The sequence below is a fragment of the Pimephales promelas genome, chromosome 2 (genome assembly GCF_988280905.1).
Source record: "Pimephales promelas chromosome 2, fPimPro1.hap1.1, whole genome shotgun sequence".
Taxonomy (NCBI): Eukaryota; Metazoa; Chordata; class Actinopteri; order Cypriniformes; family Leuciscidae; genus Pimephales; species Pimephales promelas.
In genome coordinates, this window is record NC_142770.1 from 4,690,015 (window position 1) to 4,704,521 (window position 14,507).

General features: G+C 36.9%; 2 protein-coding genes across 2 annotated transcripts in view; one reads left to right on the plus strand and one right to left on the minus strand.

Moving 5' to 3' along the window:
* The window catches only part of LOC120486599 (uncharacterized), a 62,351-nt gene that overhangs the window by 26,606 nt on the left and 21,238 nt on the right, over positions 1-14,507 (minus strand). The window contains exon 11 of the mRNA XM_089119119.1: positions 11,710-11,854. Within this exon, the coding sequence (XP_088975245.1) occupies positions 11,710-11,854 (145 nt within the window). The remainder of the gene's footprint in view (positions 1-11,709; positions 11,855-14,507) is intronic.
* LOC120486575 (uncharacterized) lies at positions 568-6,112 on the plus strand. The gene is made up of 6 exons (XM_089121719.1): positions 568-1,491; positions 1,734-2,069; positions 2,758-3,048; positions 3,122-3,226; positions 3,306-3,367; positions 5,796-6,112. The coding sequence occupies exons 1-6, from the start codon at positions 1,449-1,451 to the stop codon at positions 5,841-5,843; spliced, it is 885 nt and encodes a 294-aa protein (XP_088977845.1). The 5' UTR covers positions 568-1,448; the 3' UTR covers positions 5,844-6,112.

Consider the following 14,507-nt stretch of genomic DNA (forward strand, 5'->3'; position numbering starts at 1 on the left):
ACTGACTGCACGCGCCGCCTACTGACGTCATCACGCTGCAAAGCACACGTACATATTTAAACAATATTTTTTTTTTCCTTTTCTTTATTCCCCTGGCTTTGTATTGTTTGTTTTATTGTTCTGTACATGTTGTTTACTGCATAATAAAAAAATATTTAAACAATATTATAAAAAATAAATATACCAATTCTATAATGCATTGATAGAATATCAATCTATAATGAAATGTGTTAATAAACATAAAACCCACTATATCACACCAAACAACTATATTTTGCTTGTCATATTTGTTCCATTGACATTTGATCAATAACCTCCCTACATGACACTAGAAGTGTCTCTTCCTTGTATAATACTTTTATTTCAGGCAGTGACTGGCAATGAGACTGATCTTCAAAAGAGACCTTAAGTTTACTAATATTAGTCTCGAATTTCCCCAGCCGAAGATGATTTTGTAGATGGACGGTTTTAAGAATAAAAGAATAAAGCAGATTTGAAGACAAGCAGGGTTGGCAGCAGAAAGGTAAACATTGGATGAATCACATAATTTAGGGGATCATTAAGATTTCCTCTTTGTAGTTTTAATGTTTTAATACTTTAATTAGTGAATAACACAACAAAGTTAAGTACGCCATATGACATAAGACTCTCCTGCAGTGTTTATCAAAGGAACCATCCATTATATTGGACATCTTTACCAAATTACATGCATTTAGAATGATGACCGGTAATGATAAGGTAACACTGTGGTTTTATTGTAAGCTAAAGCAATGACTGATAACAGTATAAATGAATACATTCATTTAAATGAAACATTGAATCGATGAATGCTACCTTGCCAAACAGAAGTTTTTTTTTTTGACAGTTTTTCAAACATATTTTTTTCATAACAGGACAGGAAGATGCTCTTCACCTGCAAACTAAACACACATCAAACAAATGGCCGTTCTTATGCATTCTGTCAAGAGTTCAACCCAGATAAATGACCACAGCGGGTTTCAGTTTGACTCAGACTTCCTCGTGTCAAGGTAGCACAGGCAATAATGCGTGATGGCGAAGATTATTAACCATTTGCAACAATTGAGTGATTATAAAAAAACATTCTGAAATCCATAATATTTATTTTAGCATTAAATTTCGGTTGTCTAATCCAGTTTTCCACTCATCTTTCTTTTACATATTTGACAGTCGAAAACTACCTCTCTGTATCAATGTAAAAAAAAATGTTTTTGGTACTGGAAAGACAGAAGAACATATATTATACATATATAATACATATACAATATATATAAAATCACAACATGCGTAATGAGTGTGTGTGTGTATGTGTGTGTGAAGTAGTAGGGTGGTCAAACTCTGTCGTGGGAGGATTCACACGCCAGCTTCAGTGTTTTCAGCGGATAGTCTTATTAGATCACAGTTTACGCTGAACTTAACTACTAGAGAAAATGCTTCGCACGCTTGTATTGTTTGGTTTGTGCTCTCTGATTGGTAAGTTATAAATTCATTTTAATGGTTTCATTTATTTCCGTTTTAGAAAAAAAGAAAGATTCGGAAATATTTTTGGAAATTCACAGATTTACTGTGACATCTTTTGGGCTCTTCTCAATGAGTCTCTTATAATGAGTCAAATATGAATTGTTTGGTGTCTTTTTTGCTTTTAAAGTTTACAAACTGATCTCAGGCTTTCTAAACAAATAGCATTAATTAATCATGTTCATGTTTTTCTCCAGGTGTGTGTGCTGCCGAAACAAATGAAATACAGTCGGTGTCCGTGATGGAGGGAGATTCTGTTACTCTACACACTGATCTCACTGAAATACAGGAATACACCATACTGTGGAAATATAGAGCTGAAAAGTACATTATAGCTGAAATCATTAAAAAATATGGATTCTTTTACACATATGATGATGGTCCTGATGGGAGATTCAGAGACAGACTGAAGCTGGACGATCAAACTGGATCTCTGACCATCACACACACCACAACTGAACACACTGGACTTTATAGACTAGAGATAAATGGAGTGAATCTGACATCAAAAACATTCAGTGTTTCTGTCTATGGTGAGAAGAGATAATTTGTTCAAACATTGTTCACATATTCTTGTTTTATGGAAATAATCTTTGGTTCAGAAATTAAGCAGAATCAGCATTTGTGGCATAAGTTTGAGTACCACAAAAAAATGATTTGTCTCGTCAAGAATTTAAAATAAAGAAATTAAATTAAAAATAGAGGTTACGGCGAGTCGCTTACAATTGAAGTTAACGAGGCAATATTTAGCTTAAGATTCCATAAAAACACATTCATTAATTCTACTGTCAAAAATAGTATTATTTGAGCTTTAAAGCGGTTTAAATCTTAACATTTCCATGTGTTTTAGGGTTTATTGTTGTGTTGTAAAGCAACAAAGTTAAGAATTTAAGTGTTTTAGTGTTTAAAGATTGACCCCATTGATGTCCAGTGTAAGCGCCCCACTGTAACCTACATACATTTCTACTCTTTTTTCAACAAAAAAAAAAAAAAAGAAGAAGAAAAAAGTAAAGAAAACAAGGGGCGAGTCATCATTATTTTTCGTGGTATCAACTTCATGCGTGCTGTCGACTGAACTTAATATTCCTTGAGTTATTTACATAATGAAATGTTAGCTCATTATTTTGAGATGATGGACACACTCACTGACCGGTAACACACTACACCAGATTGATGTTTAGATTTACTCACATTTCTCCTTTATTCTCTCATGTTTCTCAGCTCGTCTGCCTGTTCCTGTCATCATCAGTAACTCTTCACACTGTTCATCAAATTGTTCATTGCTGTGTTCGGTGTATAATGTGAGTGGTGCAACTCTCTCCTGGTACGCAGGAATGAGTGTATTGTCCAGCATCAGTGTGCGTGATGATCTCAGCATCAGTCTCTCTCTACCTCTGGAGGTGGAATATCAGGATAAAAACACCTACAGCTGTGTGGTGGCGTATTCATTCATCAATCGGACCACACATCTGCACATCAACACACTCTGCAGACACACATGTGAAGGTACAGCATTAATTTACTGACCTGATCTCTGATTTTGATATAGATCACACACACATTCACTTTTCCTCTCCTTCACTCTCTCCAGTGTCTCTGATAGTGTTGATCTCTGCTTCTGCTGCTGGATCTCTGATGATTGTGGTTATAGTCGTGATCTGCTGCATCTGTAAGAAATGTAGAAAAACAGGTCAGAAGAGCAAGCAATTAAATGTATAAATGTTTATCTTTTGGCTCATTTTAACTTATCTGTATTGTTGTTAAAGCAGTTTGGACACGGAAAGAGGACAGAACTGATTCAGCATTGTGTAAACCAACAACACGTAAAAAGGTAAGATGCTTGCAGTCAGTGTGTGTGATTGAAGTGTGCAGCATCAGACGGCCAGTGAACAGTGGGTGGTTTATCGACTCAAATGTCATTATTATTACCTTTGGTGGTAGAGAGATGCTAAAAAAGCAATAGTTTAAAGGGACAGTTCACCCAAAAATTAAAATTCGGTCATTCTCCTGTCCTTCAGAAATATCATAATTGGTGTTCTGATGTAATCCGAGAGGTTTCTGACCCCTTTATAGACTGCAAATTAATTACTACTTCAAAGGCCCAGAAAGGTAGTAAAGACATTTATAACATCGTCCACATGACTAGTGTTCAACTTTAAAGTTATAAAGCGATTAGAATACTTTTTGTATGAAAAAAACGTACTAAAATACTGACTTTATTTAACAATCTCTTCTCTTACACGTCATTCTGTCACGTCACACTGGTCAACGCTGGTCATGTGAGCACCACGACATGTGCGGTTGACGCTAATTGTTATGTCAACAGTGTAGGGAATGACAGAGTCATTGTTTTTGTTTGTTTTCACTTCAGAACATTATGGTTGAACCACTGGAGTCGCATTGATTATTTTAACAATGTCTTTACTACCTTTCTGGGCCTTGAAAGTGGGGAATATGTTGCAGTTTGGGTCGGAAAGCTCTCTGATTTCATCAAAAATATCTTCATTTTTGTTCTGAATATGAACAAAGGGCTTACAGATTTGGAACGACATGTAGGTGAGTAATTAATGATTGATTTATTTATTTTTTTACTTTCGGGATGTTTTTATGCTATTTACACTACGTTTGTGTACTGTCGGCACCTCAGTGTTTTCCATTACCAGTCTATTTTCATTTTGCAGAACTGAAAAAAATAATAATAAATAGAAAAAGTTTTTTAAAATGTGTTGCATTTTTTGTCATTTAAAGTAATATTTTATCATTTTTAATTATTATTAAAGTGTTCTTAGCTATACATTAAAGTGTATACATAAAATTGTTTTAGGCTGAATGTTCTCGGTCACCATTCTTTGCATTTTTACCACATACAATAAAAGTGAATGGTGACTTTCTGTCACTAATATTATTATTATTATTTTTTCTTTAGACATAGGCTACACTAGCCAAGTGAAATTTTACTAATTGAGAAACATCCGTGTTTGCCGTGGTGCAATGAGGGGAGGTCAATCGTTCTGCTCTAATCACGATTAAAACAAAACCCACATAAAATAGCTTTCAAAACTTGTAAATACAGTATTTACAGTTCAATAAATACAGTAAAATTTGGGCGCCGAAACAATTGGGCTGTTGACATGTGACCGGACACTTTTGGAGTGAATCGAGGATATATCCGTCAGCAATCTAGACTCTATTTTAAAGAAGAAAAAAATCACCAATAAAACACAAATAAATTTGATTTTGTTACTTTTTATGGGGCTTTCGCTCTAATTTGAATTAGGGCCGGATTCCCCCACTACAATGTACAGTAACCACCAATAAAAAAATGAGGTCGACAAGAAGTCACGACTACCCATGAGGATGCATACAGTGACCCGTCCACAGGCCAGATAAAGATAAAGTAGAGACGCCTACAAAGAAATAAAAACAATACAATTTTATTAAAAATGTTAAATGTTGTCTTTCTCTGTCGATCTCGTGTCTACACTGGGTTTGTGTAGTATGTACCATTTCCCAGTGTGTCGTCCCACATGTGTACCAGACACTGTTGCTGGGTTGTCTATACTAGATCATTATAATCAGTGGTTGTTGCATCGTGACGCATCTTTAGATTACGTACAGCCTATTTTTATTTTCACATGCTGCTGTCTGCCTGAAAGTTTATTTATGCACATATATCATGAATGATGTGTTATGGATGTTTATACTTATAGACTAGCCTGTAAAACGTTTGACTGTTACATTTACAACAGCCAGCCTGTGGTGTGGCCTATTAACTTTAATCTGAGAGAATGTAGGACACCGAGTTGTTCCTCATGTTGTGGTGAAGTGTGTCCTCGAGCTGCAGCGTCTCTGCGGTTCATCAGTATCTGAGCGAGACGCAGCTTTAGCAAACATTGCTTTCTTTGTAGACGTTCTGCAACAAGAGTCTCTGCTGTTGCTTTAGTGTGAAAGACAGTCGTTCTCAGACTGAGACTGCAAACCGGCACAACTAAAACTGTTTGATGATTTAACCGTTTCAAAAATGATTGATGTCATTTCCTCTTGCTACTCATAGCCTCTTGTGTGTGTATGTGTGTGTTGAGCACACTGGTGCCGTCGTACTGTGGCTGCATGCCGTCTCATCATAGTGGTTGCTCACACTGGTGAAAGCACTATGCCTCATTCATTCATTTTTAAGAGAATCACAAGGTTATTCAGAGAAAAACATACAGTTCTGTCGCATCATCAAATGTTGTCCTGATGTTTGTGTTTCCTTACAGAAATCGAAGGTGGATGCTGTGTATGAAAATGTCCCTAAAAAACGCTGATCGAGTCATGTATTTATCTTCTGGAATTGATGTTAAAGCTCATACGGGACAATATCTCACACACTTTTGGTGTTATTCATTCTCGGTCAGGATGTTTCTGATTTGTCTTCACTCTTTGTATCATTATCTTTTGCTGTTATTACAATGTCTGAAATTGTTTTAATTTTCAATTTCTGAAATTTCAATGTCTGAAATTGATTTAATTTAGTGGTTAACCAGTATAATAACATGAGAAATGCAAGTAAAATATTATATTTTAGATTGTGATTTGGAAATGTATCTAGAGTACATTAATAAATATTAATCACACCCTTCACTGTGCATTTACTTTTCTCATTTTAGTCTCATTTAATTTATTTTTAACAAAATATTTATTTAATTAGTTAGAGTATCATCATCACACACGATAAGCTCTGCTGGATACTATTGGATATTTTGCAAAAACAACAAGCACATCATCGCTCTCTAGTGTTCAAAGCAGAGGATCTCCTTTAATAATAGCAGTGGTTCACTTCTCGAGGCTTCTGGTCTGACACCTGCTGGTCAATGAACATAATGGTTGGTGAAGGAATTAAGTGTGGAAGTATTTATGGTCAGTGTTGTTTCATAATGTTGCAAAATTTTGTAACTGGGCAGTGCTTTTATTGAACATACGGATTGGGAAGTTCTTTAGACTGGATACAAGTGAAAGTGATTAAGGTGGACTGACAGAGATGTGGAAGTGCTTGTGTGTAACTTGAGAGGGGGGAAAAAATATCGTTCCGCAAAATGTGAGCCCCTTCTCAAAGGACTGCACTCAAACGATGCTTCCAACGTCACCGCTGACGTCATTTCACTAAACGGAGCTTCGGCGGGAAGCACCAGTTCTCGACACAGGCTTCAGCCTCGGTGGGCTATCAGGCATTTGCACATGTTACTTTCAAGCCAGGTTGACTTTAATTTGTCATTCGTCAGCAGATCTTTTTGAGAGTTACAGAGGGTTAGATTCTGATGTTTTGTTTTCCGAAAATGTTTCGTCAGGGATGTTCGATTCGTGAACGAATCGTTCTTTTGAACCGGTTCTCACGAAGTAAATGGTCGAACCGGTTCACTAATCGATCGAACTGATTCGGGTTGATGACGTAAAATGCACAACTGAAGTTGGACGTCGGAACTGTCGAAGTTTGCCGAGTTTTACCGAGGAGTTTGATGAGGTATGTACAGTGGCGGCTGGTGAAAAATATTTGAGGGGGGGGCCCCCCCCAGAAAATTTTGAATTTAGTAGATGTGATTTCCTGCATTCTGGTGCATTTTAGGCCTTAGGCCATGCCCTTACCTATACCAATAAAATAACTTAAACCAGTCAATACCAATGGTCAAATAATACAATAATAATAATAATAACAGTTTGACAGTTAATGATAATGAACAAGTTGCATGTTTATTATGCTCTGTGTGCTGACAGAAAAAGTGCAAACGCATAATATTGATAAATTATAATATAGGTAATACAAAAAATAATAGGTAATACAACAATCTAGTTTAATCAATCCCCAGCTGTAGACTACATATTTTTGACAAATTGACAATTGGATAATGGATAACAATGTGTTGATACTAGAGAAAGAGAGAGAGAGAAAAGGCTCTGAAAGAGAGGGTGGGACAACATTCTTGAGGGTAGCACCCAAGTATGAGAAGAAAGTTGATTTTAACTAGTATGAAACACAGTAATCTAGCTCAGAGCTTAAAAACATCAAAAAACAAAGCAAACACACAGGTATTAATATTCCTAAACCTATTTAAATATAAAACGTGTGTGAAACAGTGTTTATGTGTGTGTGAGTGAGTGAGTGAGTGAGTGACAGAGACAGACAGATCAATTCCCACGACTAACTTTACATTATTTCCACTCGACATCACTGGCGCTGCCATTCTGCTCTCATCTGAGGTAAAAAAATGTCCCGTGGTGCACGGTGCACTCCCCTAATCTGATACTGTGGGCGATATTTTCAGCGCCCCCAAACCATAAAATTTGACGACGCTGATTGGCGAAATATAAACTTTTTTGCATAGCAACCGGGGAACCATTGGCTTAAATTCCAGCACTGTGGGGCTGAGCGAACTGGCGCCCTGAGAAGACAGCCTATTGGCTATACTACTACACCAACATGATAAAAGTAACGAAAGTGAATGCAAATATCATTCTGGTGAGTTCAAAACACTTTTCAAAGTAAAACCATTATTAGCATATAATTAACACAGATTATTTTTCAAAATGATAAATTATAATATATATTAAAAAAACAGACAGACAGGTCGGAGGGAGGGCGGCGCCCCAGCGCCCTCTATGGGCGAGCCGCCCCTGGGTATGTAGCATGACTTATGGTCTATGAGACGAAAGACCTTGCGGCAAATTAACATTTGAACATCTCACACACACACTTCCTCCCCGCATCCCCCACTCTTGCAGAGATCACCACACTCACACACGTGACACGAATCTATATGGTCATCATACAAGTATTATTTGAAATGTCTACAAGTGCAACTGGTACAAGTGTCCTATTTCCAAATAATTAAAACAAAAGGTAATACAGTTTTTAAGAGTTTTTAGATATCATATAAGGAGGTGGGTGGGTAAACCCCCCTGCTCACAGAAGGAGTGAACTCAATGCTAATTTCCACTGTTAGCGAATGGTCAACTTCTGCCCCCAGTTTGTCTGGTGGATGAACACAATAAATTTCCACTGTAAACCCATGTTTTACATATGAAATGAGGTCTGGCTATATAATGAAATGCAACTAGAGATCAGGGCCTTTTCTGTATCTCAGATCAACCCATGAATGCGGAGTTCATGTATTTCATAATGTCGCGTACAGATTTTCCTCTTTGTTCCAGAACATTTGATGGTTTGCATTAATTATCTTTCAATGGAGCATGACATTGTAATAATACATTTACCTGACAAGGAGACATGACACGTCTCACTCACTGCTATAACTGTCACATGCTATTAAAGAAATACTTCAGTCACATTGTCAAAAGTTAAAAGTACAGTCAGTCAACTACACTGTAACAACGTAACGTAATTATTACTAGCTAATTCCGCTTTACTCTCGGCTTATTTAACAGCAGCAAAACTGGACATGATAGTCACAAATTTTGTCATGCTTATTTGAGTTAAGAGAACTGATGGGGATGTTCAGCAATGCACATGTTGCCTATAGGGACAGTGTAGAGTGCCCTCTGGTGGACAAACTATACAACTCCAACACTCATGACATGGTTGAAGCGTTTTTCATCCGTTTTATTTTTGAAATATTAATTATCGGCCATTATAACTGCCGATATCGATAGTTTGGAAAATGTCTAAAATCGGCCGATAATATCGGTCTGCCGATAAATCAGTTTGGCTCTAGTTCCCACAGCTCCCACCCTTACCACAGTGCCTCAAAGCTCTTGGACGTCTTTTAAAGACTATGCCGTGAACTCCACATACTGTTGAAAGCATTTACTGCATTTATTCGATCCTAATAAGCGCTCATTGTCAAAGTTGTAAACGTGACTTTCTTCTTCCATAAGGGGGTTTGGCATCACCACAGATGATGTTCCCAGTTGGACCAATAAAGAATGTGACGCACATGTGGAAGCTAAACAACTAAACTACAATTACTTTAGATTTGCTCGTTTCTGCCATAATTCGTTGTGCCTACATAGTTAACCGTTTGGAGGTTTCCGCCTACTTGCTTCCACTTGGACCACAAGCCCCTCCCACTGACAGATTTCCGAGCAAAAGTGATGCTTAGCCTACTTGTCTTTTTCAACAGTAGATTCTTATCTCGTAGTTTCTTATCTGTAGATTAAAGAGCCTGAGCTTTGCATAGAAGCAGGAAAATGCCCCTCGCCAAACTAAAACACATGCCCTATATACCCTTTCTCTCTCACACAAATAATTTTGTCCACCATCAGATCAAACAACATTTCTGAAGACAAACGACCGCAGAAGTTTCAGTTTCACTCAAAAGCTGAGCTTTAGGCAAACTGGTTATGTGAGATGCCAGACAGATTTCCACTTTATACTTTGATCTTTTCACACAATTGAATAAACTGAATATATACAACCCTTTTTAAACCACTAGGGGTTAGACTAAATTTCACACTTTTTTTTTACATATTCACACAACTATATCTTTCAAAAATGTAGTTAATAGAAGAAGAAGAAAATGTCTTCCACCATTATCACTTAATAAATACACATACCTTATATAGGTATAGACCTGTGTGTGTGTGTGTGTGTGTGTGTGTGTGTGTGTGTGTGTGTGTGTGTGTGTGTGTGTGTGTGTGTGTGTGTGTGTGTGTGTTTGTAAAGTAGGAGGATCGAAAGTTTCAAGGACAGGTTGAGCAGTAGTTTTTTTAGCAAGACGATCATATCTAATCTGAAGTTTTGCTGAAGGACTGTACAATATTTTCCGGATGTTTTTTTTGTTCAGTTTCTGCTGCTGGAGTCTGATGGGTAAGTCAAAAAAAACATTTTATGGTTTAAATAAAGTTTCAGGGAAATAAAGCTGCTGCCTTAGTTCAGATTACATTATTTTCTACTTGGACGTGTTACTTTAAATTCAGGTCTCTTTTTAAGTGGAAATTTCCAGGCCTTTTTTTTGTGACCATACAATTTATGTCGCTAAGAAATCCAGAACCTCAATTGAACCACTTTCATATCTCAAAGTTTTTTGGTGATTTTCTTTATCTTAATTTCAAAGATTTTCTATATTGAATTTCCTATATTGAATATTTCCAGCAGGATTTAACTTGTACTTTCAAACTGTAATCATTATCATCATGTATTGTTTTTTTATATATATTTTATGCAACTTCAAACATTGATTTGACTTTATAGTAGATAATAATAATAATAAAAAACATAAAATATTTACCTTTTTTAATTCGCTTTTGTGTCTTTGCTGTTGCTTCTGTTCATATTTGAACAATTCAATCTATATCTGATTTCAGGTTTTGTAAATCAATCTTAATCTGTCTATCTTCATGTTCTTTAGGTGTGTTTGGGGCCGAAACAAATACATTACAGTCAGTGTACTTGATGGAGGGAGATTCTGTCACTCTAAACACTGATATTAATGAAATACGGAATGACGACATAACATGGACATTTGGAGCTGAAAAATCTATCATAGCTAAAATTAAAAAAAAGAAGCAAATTTTCTCCACATCTAATGTTCCTGATGGGAGATTCAGAGACAGACTGAAGCTGGACGATCAAACTGGATCTCTGACCATCACACACACCACAACTGAACACACTGGAGTTTATAAACTACAGATATTTGGAGCTAAACTTTTATTTAAAACGTTCAATGTTTCAGTCTATGGTGAGTAGAGACATATTGAAATGTTTAATCATTTATATTATGAGATTACAGACACAATAACTAACTGTCAACACACTAAACACTCACTCAACACACTGATCCAAAAATATGATTGTTGATTACATTTATCCAGATTTCTCTTTATTCTCTCGTGTTTCTCAGCTCGTCTGCCTGTTCCTGTCATCATCAGTAACTCTTCACGATGTTCTTCAAATTGTTCAGTGGTGTGTTCATCATCAGTGTTGAGTGTGTGTGATGCGACTCTGTCCTGGTACGCAGGAATGAGTGTATTGTCCAGCATCAGTGTGTGTGATCTCAGCATCAGTCTCTCTCTACCTCTGGAGGTGGAATATCAGGATAAAAACACCTACAGCTGTGTGCTGAACAATCCCATCAGCAACCAGACCACACATCTGGACATCAACACACTCTGCACACACACATGTGCAGGTACACCACCACTCATCAGATATGTGTGTGTGTGTGTGTGTTTACTGACCTGATCTCTGTCTTCTGGTGTAGATCACACTGATGCACTCACTTACATTAATGTCTCCTTCAGGTCCTCCAGTCTTAAGGTCTCTAATAGTGTTGATCTCTGCTGGATCTCTGATGATTATTGTTGCAGTTTGGATCTTCTGCATCTGTAAAAAACAAAGATTAAAACATCAAGAAGGCAAGTGTTACCTACAGCTTTTTTTATAAATAAAAAAAAATACTTTAAATGTTATATTTTTAGTAGTAAACGCCTTTTAGTTTCTTTTTAATTGAACAAACAGCAGTTTATTGGTTTCGGGTGACGTGGGCAGTTCCTGGGTTTCGGCAAATGTTTGCATATAATGTCACCGGACCACATTCTACTCGTCTCTCATAAATCGAATCAAATTACACTGTAAATGCGAACACAGAATGCTTATCTACATTAGTTCAATAATAACTCATTTTTATACAGTAATATATACAGAATGTAATGGTGCATGTGTAAAGATTCAGCTTTCTGCTGGTGATCAAATTTAAATTGCTATGAACGGCAATGTGTTCATCAAAAATTACGTGTTAAAATATTGTTTTAAATATAATTACTGCTTGCTCTGCTATAATGTCAAATTCATGAATGCTAATTCATCTTTGATTATTATTATTTTAACAGAGACAGCTTGTGATGCAGAAATAACGTATGTTGACACAATAAGCAACAGAGGAAATGCACACAAATCGGTAAGATATTTTAATCTCTGCATTTAGTCTGTATCATGATCGCAACAGCATTATATTAGATATTATAGAAGCCATTACATTATCATTCAATGCGAAAACTTAACTATCGATGACTTTACATAACGGTAAAATAAAATGAACCGGGATGCCGTATGAGTGAACAATTTTCCAAAATGTGCAATGAAGTACACTGTCGAATTCTTTTCAAAAATCGATGAAATTGACCGGTGGTTTCTGTACTCAACTCTTTGCTCAATAATTGTTCTTAAAGGAGTAGTTAAGTTTAAAAAAAAAAAACTTTGCTGATAATTTACTCACCCCCATGTCATCCAAGATGTCCATGTCTTTCTTTCTGCAGTCAAAAAAAGAATTTAGGTTTTTGATGAAAACATTCTAGGATTTTCTCCATATAATGGACTTCAATGGGAACCAAACGGTTCAAGGTCCAAAAGACACTTTCATTGCAAACTGTTCAAAGGGCTTTAAACGATTCCAGACGATGAATAAGGGTCTTATCAAGCGAAATGATCGCTCATTTAAAAAACAAATAAAATATTTTACGTTTTATAAGCACAAACTTTAAGTTTTACTCGCCTTGCTCTGTCCTGTGCGACTCTCCTGTTCGAACTCGTTCATCAAAATTAACAAATCTTTTTTCGAGTCATTTGGTTGATTCAACGAACAAAATGAACGAAATGACTCAAAAAATATTCGTTCATTTTGATGAACGAGTTCGAACAGGAGAGTCAAAAACGCACATTTTTAATATTTTTTGAAATGACTGATCGTTTCGCTAGATAAGACCCTTATTCCCCATTTGGACCTTGAACCTTTTGGTTCCCAGTGAAGTCCATTATTTGGAGAAAAATGCTGAAATGTTTTCATCAAAAACCTTAATTTCTTTTCGACTGAAGAAAGAATGACATGGACATCTTGGGTGACATGGGGTGAGTAAATTATCAGCAAAATTTTTTTTTAAAGTGAACTACTCCTTTAAGACGAAAATTTGCTCCGAACAAGATCGACAGTGTAATATTGCTTAATTTCAATATTTGATTTTATAAAAAAAGAATTTACTTTTGAAAGATTGACTATTTTGCATCATTACTTTAAAATGTGGGTCCTGAAGCAACACGACTGAGAACTCAATCTGCTTCATGTTCGCTTAGCAGTAGGGCTGTCAAACGATTAATCGCATCTAAAATAAAAGTTTGTTTTTACATAATATATGTGGGTGCACTGTGTATAATTATTATATATATATATATACACTCACCGGCCACTTTATTAGGTACACCTGTCCAACTGCTCGTTAACACTTAATTTCTAAGCAGCCAATCACATGGCGGCAACTCAGTGCATTTAGGCATGTAGACATGGTCAAGACAATCTCCTGCAGTTCAAACCGAGCATCAGTATGGGGAAGAAAGGTGATTTGAGTGACTTTGAACGTGGCATGATTGTTGGTGCCAAAAGGGCTGGTCTGAGTATTTCAGAAACTGCTAATCTACTGGGATTTTCACGCACAACCATCTCTAGGGTTTACAGAGAATGGTCCGAAAAAGAAAAAACATCCAGTGAGCGGCAGTTCTGTGGGCGGAAATGCCTTGTTGATGCCAGAGGTCAGAGGAGAATGGCCAGACTGGTTCGAGCTGATAGAAGGGCAACAGTGACTCAAATAACCACCCGTTACAACCAAGGTGGGCAGAAGAGCATCTCAGAAGGCACAGTACGTCGAACTTTGAGGCAGATGGGCTACAGCAGCAGAAGACCCCACCGGGTGCCACTCCTTTCAGCTAAGAACAGGAAACTGAGGCTACAATTTGCACAAGCTCATCGAAATTGGACAATAGAAGATTGGAAAAACGTTGCCTGGTCTGATGAGTCTCGATTTCTTCTGCGACATTCGGATGGTAGGGTCAGAATTTGGCGTCTACAACATGAAAGCATGGATCCATCCTGCCTTGTATCAACGGTTCAGGCTGGTGGTGGTGGTGTCATGGTGTGGGGAATATTTTCTTGGCACTCTTTGGGCCCCTTGGTACCAATTGAGCATCGTTGCAACGCCACAGCCTACCT

What these genes read in the sequence shown, in the direction of transcription:
- LOC120486575 (XM_089121719.1), top strand. Translation starts at nt 1,449, where the DNA reads ATGCTTCGCACGCTTGTATTGTTTGGTTTGTGCTCTCTGATTG. An exon ending in TGGTTTGTGCTCTCTGATTG is followed by an intron (nt 1,492 to 1,733) that starts GTAAGTTATAAA and finishes GTTTTTCTCCAG; the next exon opens with GTGTGTGTGCTGCCGAAACA. An exon ending in TAAGAAATGTAGAAAAACAG is followed by an intron (nt 3,227 to 3,305) that starts GTCAGAAGAGCA and finishes TTGTTAAAGCAG; the next exon opens with TTTGGACACGGAAAGAGGAC.